This window comes from Chrysemys picta, chromosome 8, assembly GCF_011386835.1.
Source record: "Chrysemys picta bellii isolate R12L10 chromosome 8, ASM1138683v2, whole genome shotgun sequence".
Classification (NCBI taxonomy): domain Eukaryota; kingdom Metazoa; phylum Chordata; order Testudines; family Emydidae; genus Chrysemys; species Chrysemys picta.
Genome location: NC_088798.1, coordinates 24,321,584 through 24,334,921, shown reverse-complemented (window position 1 = coordinate 24,334,921; position 13,338 = coordinate 24,321,584). Strand labels below are relative to the sequence as shown.

The 13,338-nt window shown below is 44.0% G+C and overlaps 1 protein-coding gene across 4 annotated transcripts in view; it reads right to left on the bottom strand.

Annotated features, from left to right (window-relative positions):
- ST6GALNAC5 (ST6 N-acetylgalactosaminide alpha-2,6-sialyltransferase 5) overlaps positions 1-12,318 on the bottom strand; it is a 160,014-nt gene extending 147,696 nt beyond the window's left edge. For all 4 annotated transcript variants that reach the window (XR_256458.5, XM_005302396.5, XM_005302395.5 and 1 more), the window contains exons 1-2: positions 12,067-12,318; positions 10,844-11,077 (exon numbers count right to left, since the gene is read on the bottom strand). Coding sequence is in view for 3 of the 4 variants with exons in the window: in XM_005302396.5 (XP_005302453.2) it covers positions 10,844-11,077; positions 12,067-12,081 (249 nt within the window). In the remaining variant the exon portion in view is untranslated. The remainder of the gene's footprint in view (positions 1-10,843; positions 11,078-12,066) is intronic.
- Positions 12,319-13,338: the final 1,020 nt, after the last annotated feature.

Sequence of the window (13,338 nt, the reverse complement as noted above, 5' to 3'; positions counted from 1 at the left end):
GAAGTGCAAAGCAGACACAGGTGAAGTCAATAATCTGGCTCTAATTTTTTTTTTTTACAAACTGTGGCTATTTGGGTGTTCGTACAGATTGAAAGAAAAAAGGTATTTAAATCTAATTAGGGGTTAATTATGCATGTGAATATGTATGTTTCCTAATAGTATTTAACATATTTCTTAGCAGGCCTCGATTAGATGGACTGAAAGGCTACTACCAAAATGTCTATTGTTTTTGGGGGGACTTTGTGAACTAAGACTCACATGTTGTTGTCAACCTTTTAAAAGGATTTTACGTAGTAAGAACACCATAAGGTGTATCGCAAACTTCAGCAAAGGAAGTGACATGTCAATACGTAGAGTAATAACCTAGCTATACTGACAATACTCGGCCAGAATTTCAAACTTGGGTGTTTAAAGGAAGACACCTAAAAAGCTGTTTTAGAGACAAAATTGCAGATGTGGGTGTCTAAATCAGGATGTCAGTGTCTCTAACAGTGATTTAAATACCTAAATTCTGATCTAGATGCCTATCTTTAGGCATTCAGGTTTGAAAATGTGGCCATCAATGCCATTTGTCAGTCTCAATCGATTAGGTAGATAGATCCGTTAGGTGTTACAGAAATGCAAAAGTTAGACAGACGGTATTTTAAGTAAGTCTATCAAACATCTGACACACTGTTCTCATTACCAAGATTTGTTTAATACGACTACTCTGAGCCAAGTAACATTTGTAATATGTAAAATCCTAGCTAACTGAATAATGTATTGCTGCATGGTATGCATGCTGCATGGAGCTAGAGCACTGCATCACGTTCTCTTAGCGCTACATACATGGAACTCCCAATGGCATGGAGGAGGAAGAGCCTTACCGACACTCTTTCAGGCTGACACTGGGTCAGACTGCAAGACCCTTACTCATATCTGGCAGTACCCTACTCCACAATCAATCCCATTGACTTCAATGGGACTTCGTAGTCAATGTCTACTATTCAATGTAACTAAGGTTACAACAAACTGGCCCACTATTTGCATTAGTTGCAAAGTACACATTACAGTGTTGAAAGGCAAAACTGGACAGTCCCATTCAAAGGCAGAGCAAGTGAGGCAATATCAGAAAGAATGTGCGTGTGGAACTAGCAGAGCAGGGAGTTATTACATGTTTTTAATTTTTAAAACGTATTTTGGATCATTATCAATTAAAAAATGACAAACACCATGATCTGAACACTGGAAGAGGGATTTTTCCTAAGAAGGATCCCAACAAATAGCCGAGCACAAGCAGATGAGTTGAGAAAAGAGTGGCAGTTTTAATTCAGCATTTCCCTGCCAGTTACAGTCACACCACTGACTCTCTTTTGAGTTTTTATTTTCCTATTTTAGAGACAACCAATATGCTGACGCAGCTGGAACCAACCCTTTTACAGCAGCCTTAGGAATAAAATGGACAACAATATTTAAAAGTACAGGTGTAATTGTTATAATCTCTGAGGGTGAGTTCAGCCAAATGTGGATGGCTCACACAAGGACCCCATGTGCCCCTTAAACTCTGCAGTGGAGCTCAGATGAGAAGTCATAGGTTCTATGGCTGCACCTGGTGCCTATGATCCTCTGTGTTGTGTGGAATGGGTATGGCCCGGAATAGGCTGGCAAGTATGGGGCTGCTGCAGGATGGGAACAGGTCGTGAGATCTGTGCTTACGTATAATAAGTGGCCCAAAGCCCTCACCTAAGGAGTGTGGAGGGGCTATGGTGAGTACCACAGTCTATGACCACAGTCCATTTTCCTGGCAGTGGGCTGGAGAAGTGCGTTCTGTGCCTCTATAGTCCTCTTATGTTTTTGTGCAGGGTTAGAGGGCAAATTTCATCATTACGGAATGGGTGTCTGTTCATAGAGAATGTAATGCAAGGAAAAGAAAACACAAGTTCAGAAGAGTAATGAGCCTGCGTGTAACCCATGTCACTATAGAGGAGGTATATCCCGGAGCCTCCAAACCAGAAGGAAAGGTTTTATCACTATGTGGGGAGAAACACGTTCTTGGTGATGAACGCAGTCCCAGAAGGACCTGGTCCTTTTATTCCTGATTATTGCTCAGTGAACAGTTTCCCAAGAAGAGCAGTTTCCCTTAAGCTTCCTATATGCTGTGCCTGAAGTGTATGTACATGTTTGCACAGACCTTCACTGCTGAATTTTTCTTTTCCTTAGAGAAAACTACTGGGACGGATGCTCTGCTGACTATTACTATAATTGTTCTCTCTACTCCTGACCTCCCACAGCTGAGGGCAAAACATATTCTACATTAACTTTGGCTAACAATATGAACTTTATAGAATATTTTGTTCTTGAGTATTAAAGCCATGGCAATATCTAAGGATGCTAATAATGCACTAAACTACAAACATGATATTATTTGGTATGACACTGTGAAGTGCTGGCAAAGCAAAACATCAAATACTGGAATTAAAAAGGAAAGCCAATTCAGAGTTCAGAGACTACTAATTGAGAGTCATTATCCTTTGAATATTCCACACTATTTCTTATCAAAGTATCTCTTCTGTGATGCTATTTTTGACTATAACTGCAATGGTATTTTAAAGGGGCACATGTAAGTATAAATCATGGGTTTTTTTTTAGAAATTTCTAACCCGTGTTATTAACAACACTCTAGATTATTAAAACTGAAATTAACCTATGCCGCTTGTTTACCATTTATGCCGTGGATTTACCCTTTACAGTCCCCTTTTCTTAAACAGGGATGCTACAACTCCTGGTTCTTATGCACTAGCACAATACTGTTGTGTTTGGGTTCAAAACACACCAGTGGAATGTTTAAGTTTACTAATTATATAGAATTGATTTGCATCTCACTTATAAAATAATTTAATTTTGTCCCACATTGTAACTGACAAATGTTTCTTTGAGAATCCAATATTTATGAAAAAACAACGAGGAGTACTTATGGCACCTTAGAGACTAACAAATTTATTTGGGCATACAAGGACTCCTCATTGTTTTTGCTGATACAGACTAACACAGCTACCACTCTGAAACCTGTCAATATTTATGATTGTACTTAATACACACATACCTAAAACATAGAATGCACTTCTCTTATGCATTTAGGAGCAAACCCTCTCCTCCAGAGTACACTCTAAGCAGTGGCAGGTTCCCCATCCCAGCTCCACCCGTCCTATCCCCTGTGCTAATATGTAGGTTTTCTCGACAGAACGGAACTCCACAATGCACATATCCTCTGAGTGGTCCCTACCCCACCATTAGCACCAAGGAACTCCACCAGTTCTGCTGCAAAGAGGCTCTGAGGGCATGAGGCAAGGGTTAGATTGCCCGTACGGTTTTATGGAGGTCAGGGGAGAATCTGGCTCTTATCTACAATTAAATTACACAGGCATTTGGAAATTTTCAAAAGTGAGAATTTGAGAACCGTTAGTAGGAGTCTTTGAATTTAAAGTATCTGCTTTTCTAGCTGACAGGAAGCTTCACTAATTAACCTGGTCTTAAAGCACTTAGTGTTAACTGTTAGAACAAAATAGCCCTGACTAATGGAGACACATTACTTAGGGATGAGGTGAGACACTATGATGTTTAGTCTCACCTTGAAAGTGACCTTTGGGCTGTCACGTCAGTTTATATCAGCACCAAAGCTCTGCTGATTTGATCATAATTGCATTAATTAGAACTGAAATTAATACACTGAATTCCTTACTATCAATGCCACCTCTGCATCAAGAGCACGGCGCACCATGCTGTACTGAGCAATGCAGGTTGGATTAATGTAGAAGGTCAGTAACAAAAGGAAAGCTCCACCTGTAATCAGATGTTCTACAGATTTATAGACATCCCTGTAAATTCTGACGTCCAATTTCCACTTAAGCTCCAGTACGTTAAAGGGGAAAACTTAAGGTGCCTTATGGAAAGTCATCAAGCAGAGGTGGGCAAACATTACAGTTTCCTTCACAGCAAGTCTCCTTTGGCACAGCCTTGCTACTACTGTAGTCAATAGAAGCAGAATTGGGTCTGTTAAGAGGACAGTTTGCCTCTGTTGAAAGACATGAAATAGCCTAAAATGCCCACAAGTAAAACTCAACATGTGAGAACTGTACAACATGGCAAATTTAAAAGGATATCAATATAATAGTTCAATACAGTGCATACTACAGATACATATAAGAAGACTGAAACTAATGATGAAAAACAAAGCATTTTGTGAACCTTCTGGGGTGTGTGTGTGTGTGTGTGTGTGTGTGTGTGTGTGTGTGTGTGAGATGCTGCTATTATTTATTAATATATGATTATCTTAATATTCACAGTGGAGAGATATTTACTGTAGCTTCACTGTTCACAAGTCAGAGTGAGGGTCATAACTAGGATCAATGGAGAAACCACAGACAAAAAATGGATCCTGCATTTTTAGAGTCCTCCTATGAGTTCTGCTATTTTTCACAAAGCCTGTAAAGAAAAAGAACTTTCTACCTTAATCTGTTGTAAAGAAGGGATCAGTGCACTATGGTACATTTCATGGCTGTCACATAATACACATGAAATGTGACATTTTGAAAGTGTGAGAAAAAGCCTAAATACTTTTACAGCTTTTCAAACCAAAAAGCACTGCAATATGCAAATTAACCACCTCTCCCATTGTTCATAACTGTACTGAAATCAATCTGTAACATTAAAAAAAAATCTCTAAAGTAGTTTCGTGTTGTTTGGGTTTCTATGAAAGAACATTTTAAAAACACTGAACATGTGGATGAGTTCAGTGCAAAAAGATGAGTTTAATAAAAACTAGTTTTAGTTGTTAAAATTCTTCAAATATATAAAATCCATCAAGCAAAAAACAGTGAATGAAGCTACACACACATTTCTGAGTTCTGATGACATCCAAACTACTTGGGGACAGATCCTCAGGTGCTGTAAATTGTCATAGCTTCATTGACTTCACTGAAGCTATGACAATTTTCTCCAGTTTAGGATCTGCCTTTGATATTTATGATCACAGAAACCAGGGATGTTATCAGAATCCCATTATTTGTGTGTGTGTTAGTACAAGCTTTTACACCAGGGATGGGTAAACTATGGCCTGCGGGAACAGCGAACCGCAGCCAATGGGAGCTTCAGGGGAGGTACTCGCAGGTGAGGGCATAGCGCAGGGGCTCCGCCCCCCTCTCTCCCCAGGGGCCGCAGGGACGTATTGCTGGCCACTTCTGGGAGCAGCGTGGGGCCAGAGCATGCAGGGAGCCTGCCTTAGCCCCACTGCGTGCCGCTGCCACCCCGGAACCTGCACCCCGAATCCCTCCTACACCCCACACCTCCTGCCCTGAGCCCCCTGCCACACCCCTCCTGCACCCCAACCCCCTGCCCTGAGCCCCCTGCTACACCCCTCCTGCACCCCTCCCCCTTGCCATGAGCCCCCTGCCGCACCCCACACCCCTCCTGCACCCCAACCCACTGCCCTGAGCCCCCAACCCCCTGCCCTGAGCTCCCTGCCACACCCTGCACCCCTCCTGCATCCCAACCCACTGCCCTGAGCCCCCAACCCCCTGCCCTGAGCCCCCTCCCGCACTCCGCACCCCCTTCCTGAACCCCAACCCCCTGCCCTGAGCCCCCCGCACTCCGCACCCCCTTCTGCACCCCAACCCCCTGCCCTGAGCCCCCCGCTCTCTGTACCCCCTCCTGCACCCCAACCCCTTGCTCTGAGCCCCTTCCTGCACCCCGCACTCTCTCCTGCACCCCAACACCCTGCCCCAGCCCTACATTCATGGCCCTTCATACAATTTCCCCAACCAGATGTGGCCCTCGGGCCAAAAAGTTTGCCCACCCGTTTTACACATTGCATGGTGTGAGTTTATGTATAACAACTTCATACCTTAGGTGCATAATGAAATAAGAGACCAGAGACCAAGTTTCTTCAGCTACACTAGATACTCAGGCTTATCAGGTAGCTACATTTCTTTAAATGTGTTTCTGCTTTGATAAAAATGTTCTGCTAACGTATTTTATCAATTAACTAAATTCCTGGCCTGTGTAATTATACCGCATATCCATAGTCAGTATCTCCATCAGCCAGATTCCACCTTAGATAACTCTTATTTTATGACGACTTGTACTTCACACAGCAACCTGCGCTGCATTCCCCTCTCTATCTTTTACTTTCTATTGCCAAATTCTGCTGTCCACACATTCAAGCAAAACTACCAATAAAGTCAATGGAAAGTTTGCTCAATTAAGGACAACACAAATCTGACCCTGTATTTTTAAGTCAAAACCGTAAATGCATAACATGCTGAGCTGTCTGATACATAATCAGCAACAGTAATGTGTACAGTACTTTGAGAGATTACAGATGGTAACAGTGCCAAGCCAGAACTGCTGGCTGTGTGCAAAGGTGCCTGCAATCTGGAATACAGCAAAAGGTACCATTTTCTATCTCTGTTGCATGCTCTGTAATGCAAATTGAATGTTATCACTTACTGCACACAGAAGCTGCTAAAAACTTTAAACAAGGATAATCAAAATGCAATGAACCAGTATTATGATTTGCTAAGATGAGAAAAATAGAGATCACTGCTGGTGGCACAAAAGCAACAAAATATAAACACAAGATAGTCAGCATCCAATTAATTATAACACTTTCAAACAGCTCCAAATGTAAGCCTGGTAAAACACATTTCTCTAATATGTGTATATATTTTTTCACCCAATTAAATCTTTTCCAAGTCTTGTTAAACTAAAACACTGTATCTGATTGTACTCTTTCTTCTCCCTCAAAATTTGATGGAAACATTAAAGATGTTAAACATTTTCCATTTTTTTAATCTATTAACTGTATTAGTGTTTAATAACTATATGTGCTATATGTATAGACTAATTCCACTATCTCAAAACACAGGGGCAGTGCTATGAAAAGAAGCCAGAACCCCTCTCTCATACATAAATACATACTGCTGAGATTTACGTCACGACAAACTCTCCCCTGACAAGGTTATTCCAGAATAAAGTCTCCCCCTGGTGGATCTGTTACATCATAATGGCGCCATCAAGATGCTTATTGCATAATAAAGCCTCCATTCCTCAGTGGAACTTGTACGGGGAGAGGACTTCATTCATGTTGCTAGTAACATGCCTCGAAAGTCTCCACTACAGCTCAACTTCAATGTTTGATCCCCCTCTCACCAGGAGCAACTCTCCTTGATCTCCTCAGGAGCAACTAACTACTCTGTTCCAAAATGCTGTATGATTCTGTGATATAACAAAATGGAATAGACTGAACCCTCAGACTCATTTTCCTTATCCCCATAGTTTTCCAGATAAGAATGGTTAATGTCATGACGCGATGAGCCATTCACCCCAAACATGTCAAAGTTGTTGCCTGTTTAGGTGGACTGAGTAAAGAAGAAAGCAGAATAATTTTTTCCATGTAGGAGTAAAGTACCAGCACTAAAGTCTGAGAGATTATGGAGCTATAAGACTATTTGCAGAATGACTGTTCTTCAAACACTTGATTAACTGTACTACTCTCTGATCTGTTTAATTATATATATAAATATCATTGTGATCCATGTAAATTAGTGGGTTGGTCATCAAGTTCTCTGAGTGCTTCAACAAAGGCCTAAGAGCTCATACATTTTGTTTGCAAGGTTGGTCTTGTTATGGTACTTTTTTGGGGGAGAGGGGGAATGCAAAATCTTTGGTGGTCTGAATTTTTTTCCAATTACATCTGTGGCAGGACTCTCACGTGTTATTGATAGTAACCACAGATGAGTCAATACTGGGTAAAAGCTTTTTAACTATCCAGAGTCATGTTCTCATGTTCACTTCAGAATAATCAGATGGTTAAATACTTATTTCTTGCAAGATTTAGAATACTGCTAGCCTTTCTGTTTTCATAAATTCTGTCCTACTCACATGCAGTAATTGTTCATAAAACATTAGCACTGCCATTTATTGCTAACATTGTGATCATCATTTTGATAAACTAACAAAAAGTTACATCCCCTATCTGATGACTAGGCAGGTAGAGAGCCTGCTTCTATGGAAATCAATATGAAAATTCCTGTCGATTACAGAAGTCATGAAAGGTACTGCTTTGTTAGTCTGTGAGACCAGTGTCCTCTCTTTAGTCATGGAACAAGTACAGCACAGACAGAAGCAGTGAAAGCTTCTCCAGGCTGGCCTGCCAATGTGCCGCAGTCTTGCTGTGAAGTAAGAGCTTCTAGGAGTAGCAAGGTGGTTGCTATTTGCCTCAGTCTTTGACCTCTCAGCAGCAGCTATCAACAAACAGTGATTTTGTGCCACTCCTGATAGTTTTATAATGTAAACACCTGGCTACTAGGAACTAAAGGGAGATGTCCCACTCATTTCAGTCATCAGGTGGCAATGATTTTCAACCACTGTTGGCCTGAGATGCTAAAGGTGAAATGCTGAGAACCAGATCCAGATCCATCCAGCCTTTTTCACTATTTTTAAAAGCTCAGTTCAACAAAAAATATTATACAGCTTCTAAAGTGCAAAAGGCTGCTGAAGCTAAGAACATTGGCTGTGATGCAGAATAAAGGTAAAATGCATGAAAACAAAGACTAGTAAGAAAAAAGTTTCAAATCTCACTAGGTGCTGAGAGGCTCATGCAAAGCATTCTTCAACAGTGACTAGGAAATTAGATATGTTAGCCATATTCTCAGAAGCTGTGTGGCCATCATGTCTGAGTGGACCTGGAACTACTATTCTGACTGTATATGAAATGAAAGAAGAATGTAGTAGGTAATCTGAGCATAGTAGGTGATAATTGAAATGTACAGTATGTTTATGCTGCAATTGGAGGCAGGAGCAGCTCTATGTATTTTGCCGCCCCAAGCATGGCAGTAAGGCAGCCTTCGGCAGCATGCCTGCGGGAGGTTCACCGGCCCCACGCCTTCGGCGTACCTGCCGCCGAATTGCCGCCAAAGCCGCGGGACCAGCGGACCTCCCGCAGGCATGCCACCAAAGGCTGCCTCATTGCCGCCCTCATGGCGACCGGCAGGCCGCCCCCCACGGCTTGGTGCCCCAGACACGCGCTTCGTGCTCTGGTGCCTGGAGCCGCCCCTGATTGGAGGTGTGACTGAAGCTCAGATAGGCATACCTGACTAACTTTAACCTAGCTAGCACAGTTAACAAGACCAATGCAGAGATGGTGGCAGGGGTTTCAATACAGGCAAGCAATATGAGTACATACCCAGGGTTCCAGGCAGGCTCCTACATTTCATGCTGATGCTTCTACCACCACATCTTTACTGCTATTTGTAGCTGCGTTAGCTAGCTTGAAGCTAGTGCAGGTATGCCTACCTAAGCTGCAATCACACCTTCGACTGCAGTGTAGACATTCCCTACGTGATACTTTGATCAACAAGGCCCAATGCCTTGATTTTCTGGCAAATATTCTCCTCAAGCATAAGGTGATTTACTTCGGTAGTAAACTAGTACTGGCCCACTACTGCCAGTAGCCATACATACTGTAGCCTGTGACATTTTAGTACTGTGAATAATTGTTAAATTTTATCCCTGAAGGGAAATGCCACTACAACCACAAAATACAACCTTTATATGTGCCAATATATTTCTTTTGTATATTTCTTCTCCAGAATCTAGATACCATATAAGAGAGCCCTGATTCCACTAGAGTCCATCCACCTCCCTGCCCTGCACTTGTGAAGGACTCCAGGATCCACCCACACCAAACAACGGGCACTAAGGTATGTCTTACGTGAGGGACAGCCAAGATTGCACAGCACTGGTGATGGATACCAGAATCTGTCCATCCTTAGGCAAAGGATACAGAAGTCTGAGATCCCAGGTGCAAGTGTTACCAGTCAGCCCACTCTGGGGTTTTGAGCACCACAGTCGGCGGAACTTGAGGGAAGGGATACCACAGTTTACCCAGAATGGCTGAAGAGCACCAGTGTTTGTTCACCTGAGATCAAAGGGCAGCAATGTACATAATCAGAGAGATGCACCACAGTCAGCATGCCTGCAAGATGAAGACCGTGGTCGACAACTTCACTCCTCTGGCACAATGGACCTTTCTACAATAAAGGTGAAGCTCATCTATGCTTTCTTGGGGGCCAGTCCAAGGCTGTGGCATGAACTCTTACAAGAACTAAGGACCATTGCAAGCCACACCACCTTCCACTCTAAGTCAAGGCCCAGTTCTTTGACCTTGCCATCTCTAACATAAACATATAGCAGGGGGTATGTATATTATTTTTAAAAAATCCAAAATAAAACAGTGGTCGGGGAGAGGAAAGAACAAACACATAACAGATGTGCAGCCACACTGCTTTCTGCACTATTGGAAGGTGTTCGGCTACTACAGTAATGAGTGCAGAATACAAACGTGAGCAGAGAAGAGTAGAATAGGGTGACAAGCATCAGTCCAGAAACAATGAAAACACTGGTGTACCACCACAAATAAATGGCTAAGGGTACCAGTCATTGCCCACCCCCCACATACACACAGAACAAGCAGAAAACAATGACATTCCTGCCACCAGGAGTCACAGTCCTGCCTCCCATGAAGCAAAGGGTACTAGAGTCACACCAGGGCAAGGGGTGCAGGAGTCACAGCTACCCCATGGACAAGGAGTACCACGGCCCCAGCCCCATCCCTCTCCAAGGGGAATGGTGCCAAATTACATGTCTGAGCCAATCATTCAGGACCTGCCAAATCTTCTGCCCGGTCTCTGAGAACAGGCCCTGAGCTGGGAGGAACCATGTGGGAGGCACCCATAGATCATTGCACCTGCCTGGGGTGCTCCATCCCCCCTGCCCTCGTGCCTTGGCCGGGGTCCCGTCGCCTCACCTTGTGGTCCAGGACACTGATGTAGCCCTCTAGGAGCCCAGCCCCCACAGGGAGCCTCTGGCGCTGCTGGCTGCTGCCCAACTGCTCGGTCTCCGGCTTCCCACTGGCCGCCACCGCCACCTGCTGCTGCTGCTGGCTCGGCTCTTTCGGGCCCCCGCCGCCGATGCTGCTGTACATGAGCAACAAGCTGGTGCACATGGTGGTGAGCACTAAACACACCGCCAGCCCATGGCGCTGCAAAGGGGACAAAGAGACACTGAGCCCCCCTGCGAACAGCCAGGGGCAGGGGCACAGACCCACGGACAGAGGGATGGGGCTGAGCCTAACGGGGGAGGGCGCAGTTCCCCCCAGGGTGGGAGAAGACTGGACATCCTGGAGGGAGGCGAGCGGAGGGGGATGGTTCAAATCCTGAGCGGGGGAGACCGGCTGAAGTCTGGGTCTCCTGCTCTGCACACCCCCTCCCCCACGCAGCGCGACCTATTTGCCCCCCCCCCTCTTCCTGTCATCACATTACAGGTGGCTACACCTCGCCGGGGGCAGCGGCGAAGGTGGGGCTCCCAGTTCGTTTCACTTTCGGGGCAATGTCTTGGCGGGCGGGCGGGCGCAGCTGCTCGGGTTAGGTGTCTATTTTGGCAGCAATCGCCGCGCCTTTCCCTTTGCAGCTCCTGCAAGTTTGACACCAATTAAAACCAGGCAAAAGTGCGGCTAGCGAACTCCAATAATCCCCCCACCTCCCCCCGCCACCTCCCTCTCTTCTCCACCCCTTCAGCTCTCATCCCTTTCTTCTTCTTTTCCTTCCGCCTCTGCCCCTCCCCTCTTTCCCTGTCCCCCTCTCCTTCCTTCCCTTTCCCAGGCTTCCCCTTCTCCCTCCGCTCTTCCCCATGCAGTCATTCCATCCGTGCATTTTAATGACTGTTAGGAATTGTTGCACTAGCCAAGTTACAGCCAGACTCATCCTTTAAGCCGATCTGTTTTCTACACGCTCCGAACAATAACCCTGCCCATGAATAAAAGAAAAGCAGGTGGAAAGTTCTCCTCCGCCCCCGTTTTGTTCCCTTTAGTAAAATATAACAAAAGAGAAGATACCAGCCCTGGAAAGGCTGGAGCATATGTCTGATGCCCTGGCCAGCCCCGCTCCACTACCCTCGTCCTCTTCCCCACCCGGGCTGCTTTCGTTTGGTCCCCGGGTGACCTGGGATAATTAGGTCCAACAATTGACTTACCATCAGGGTCTTCATGTTGTGCACCTCTTTGTACCGAATCCTCAGGCTTGCGCATCTGGGGCCACTTTTCCCTCTAGGGTTTCCATTGTGAGGAAGCCAGTGACATGTTTTTGCTGTGGATCAGGCTGGAGAGAGAGAGAGAGAGAGAGACACCCGAGCTGGGGCTGTTGGGGAAAGCACTGCTGTGGCAGAGATTAGAGACAGAATTAAAACTGGACTGGACCCTCTTAGTCTCTCAGTGATCTACACAACTGCCACCTGCCACTGTCTGCTGGGTCCTAAACTACTCCGGATCCTTCCTCGTCTCCAACACAGGCAATTTCAGGATAAGTAGAAGTTAAAGGAAGACATAAGTTAGGTCGTATTATTCCTCAGAAAGAAACCTCATCTCAGCATCCACAGCAGCCACTTTCCCCTCTTCTGAATCAGAACAGCAGAGAGGGATAGAAACACACTCTACAATTCTACAGTCTTCGGCACAATGTCATATTTAATCAGTGGGTGGGATTCTGATCAACATAAATGAAACGCTTTCAAAATACAACAGCATTATATCCCTGCAGGCTGAGGCTAGCTTTGCCTTTTTTTAAATCCTGCTTTTAACACCAAGACACAATCTTCAATTTACCTTATTTCCATTTTGCCTAGAGGAAGATTCAACACTCTCTAAGCATTAACTGGGTTTTCTGAGCCTTGTGGTTTTGAGGCAACAATTTTTCATCTAAATAATTTTCATTTTCTCTTTGCAAATATTTTAACACCCTCTATTTCTAGTATAGTATTAACTAAACTTTTAGAGTCTCCTGCTTCCTTATTGTCTAACAACCCTTCATAATAAGTTTTAAAAAATTTAAACACACGCTGTTCTCACTAGTAAGTGGAGTTGTAGTTTTTGTACTCTTGCTCCTAATGCCATCTTTCTGGTTGCTGGAAATAAAAGTCGTTCTATTCTCATTTTATAAGCAGTCCTCTGGTGTCCTTTACTGTTTCCTTCTTTGATTTTGCCATATTAATGATGCATAGTTCAATTGTGAAAACTTTAATAACGAAACTTAAATTACATGAATTTCTTGCTCTAGGAATTCCATATTTATCTATGCGCCCCTTCAAAACAACCCATTTTCAGGTTGGTTTCTTATGAAGTTATTAAAATGACAGTATAGCATTTTGAAAAAATTATATCTTAATTATGAACATATTTCTCTTGAAATTATTCATCAAAAATAATAGTTCTAATATATGATTTCACATCTAACCTATAGCAATATAACA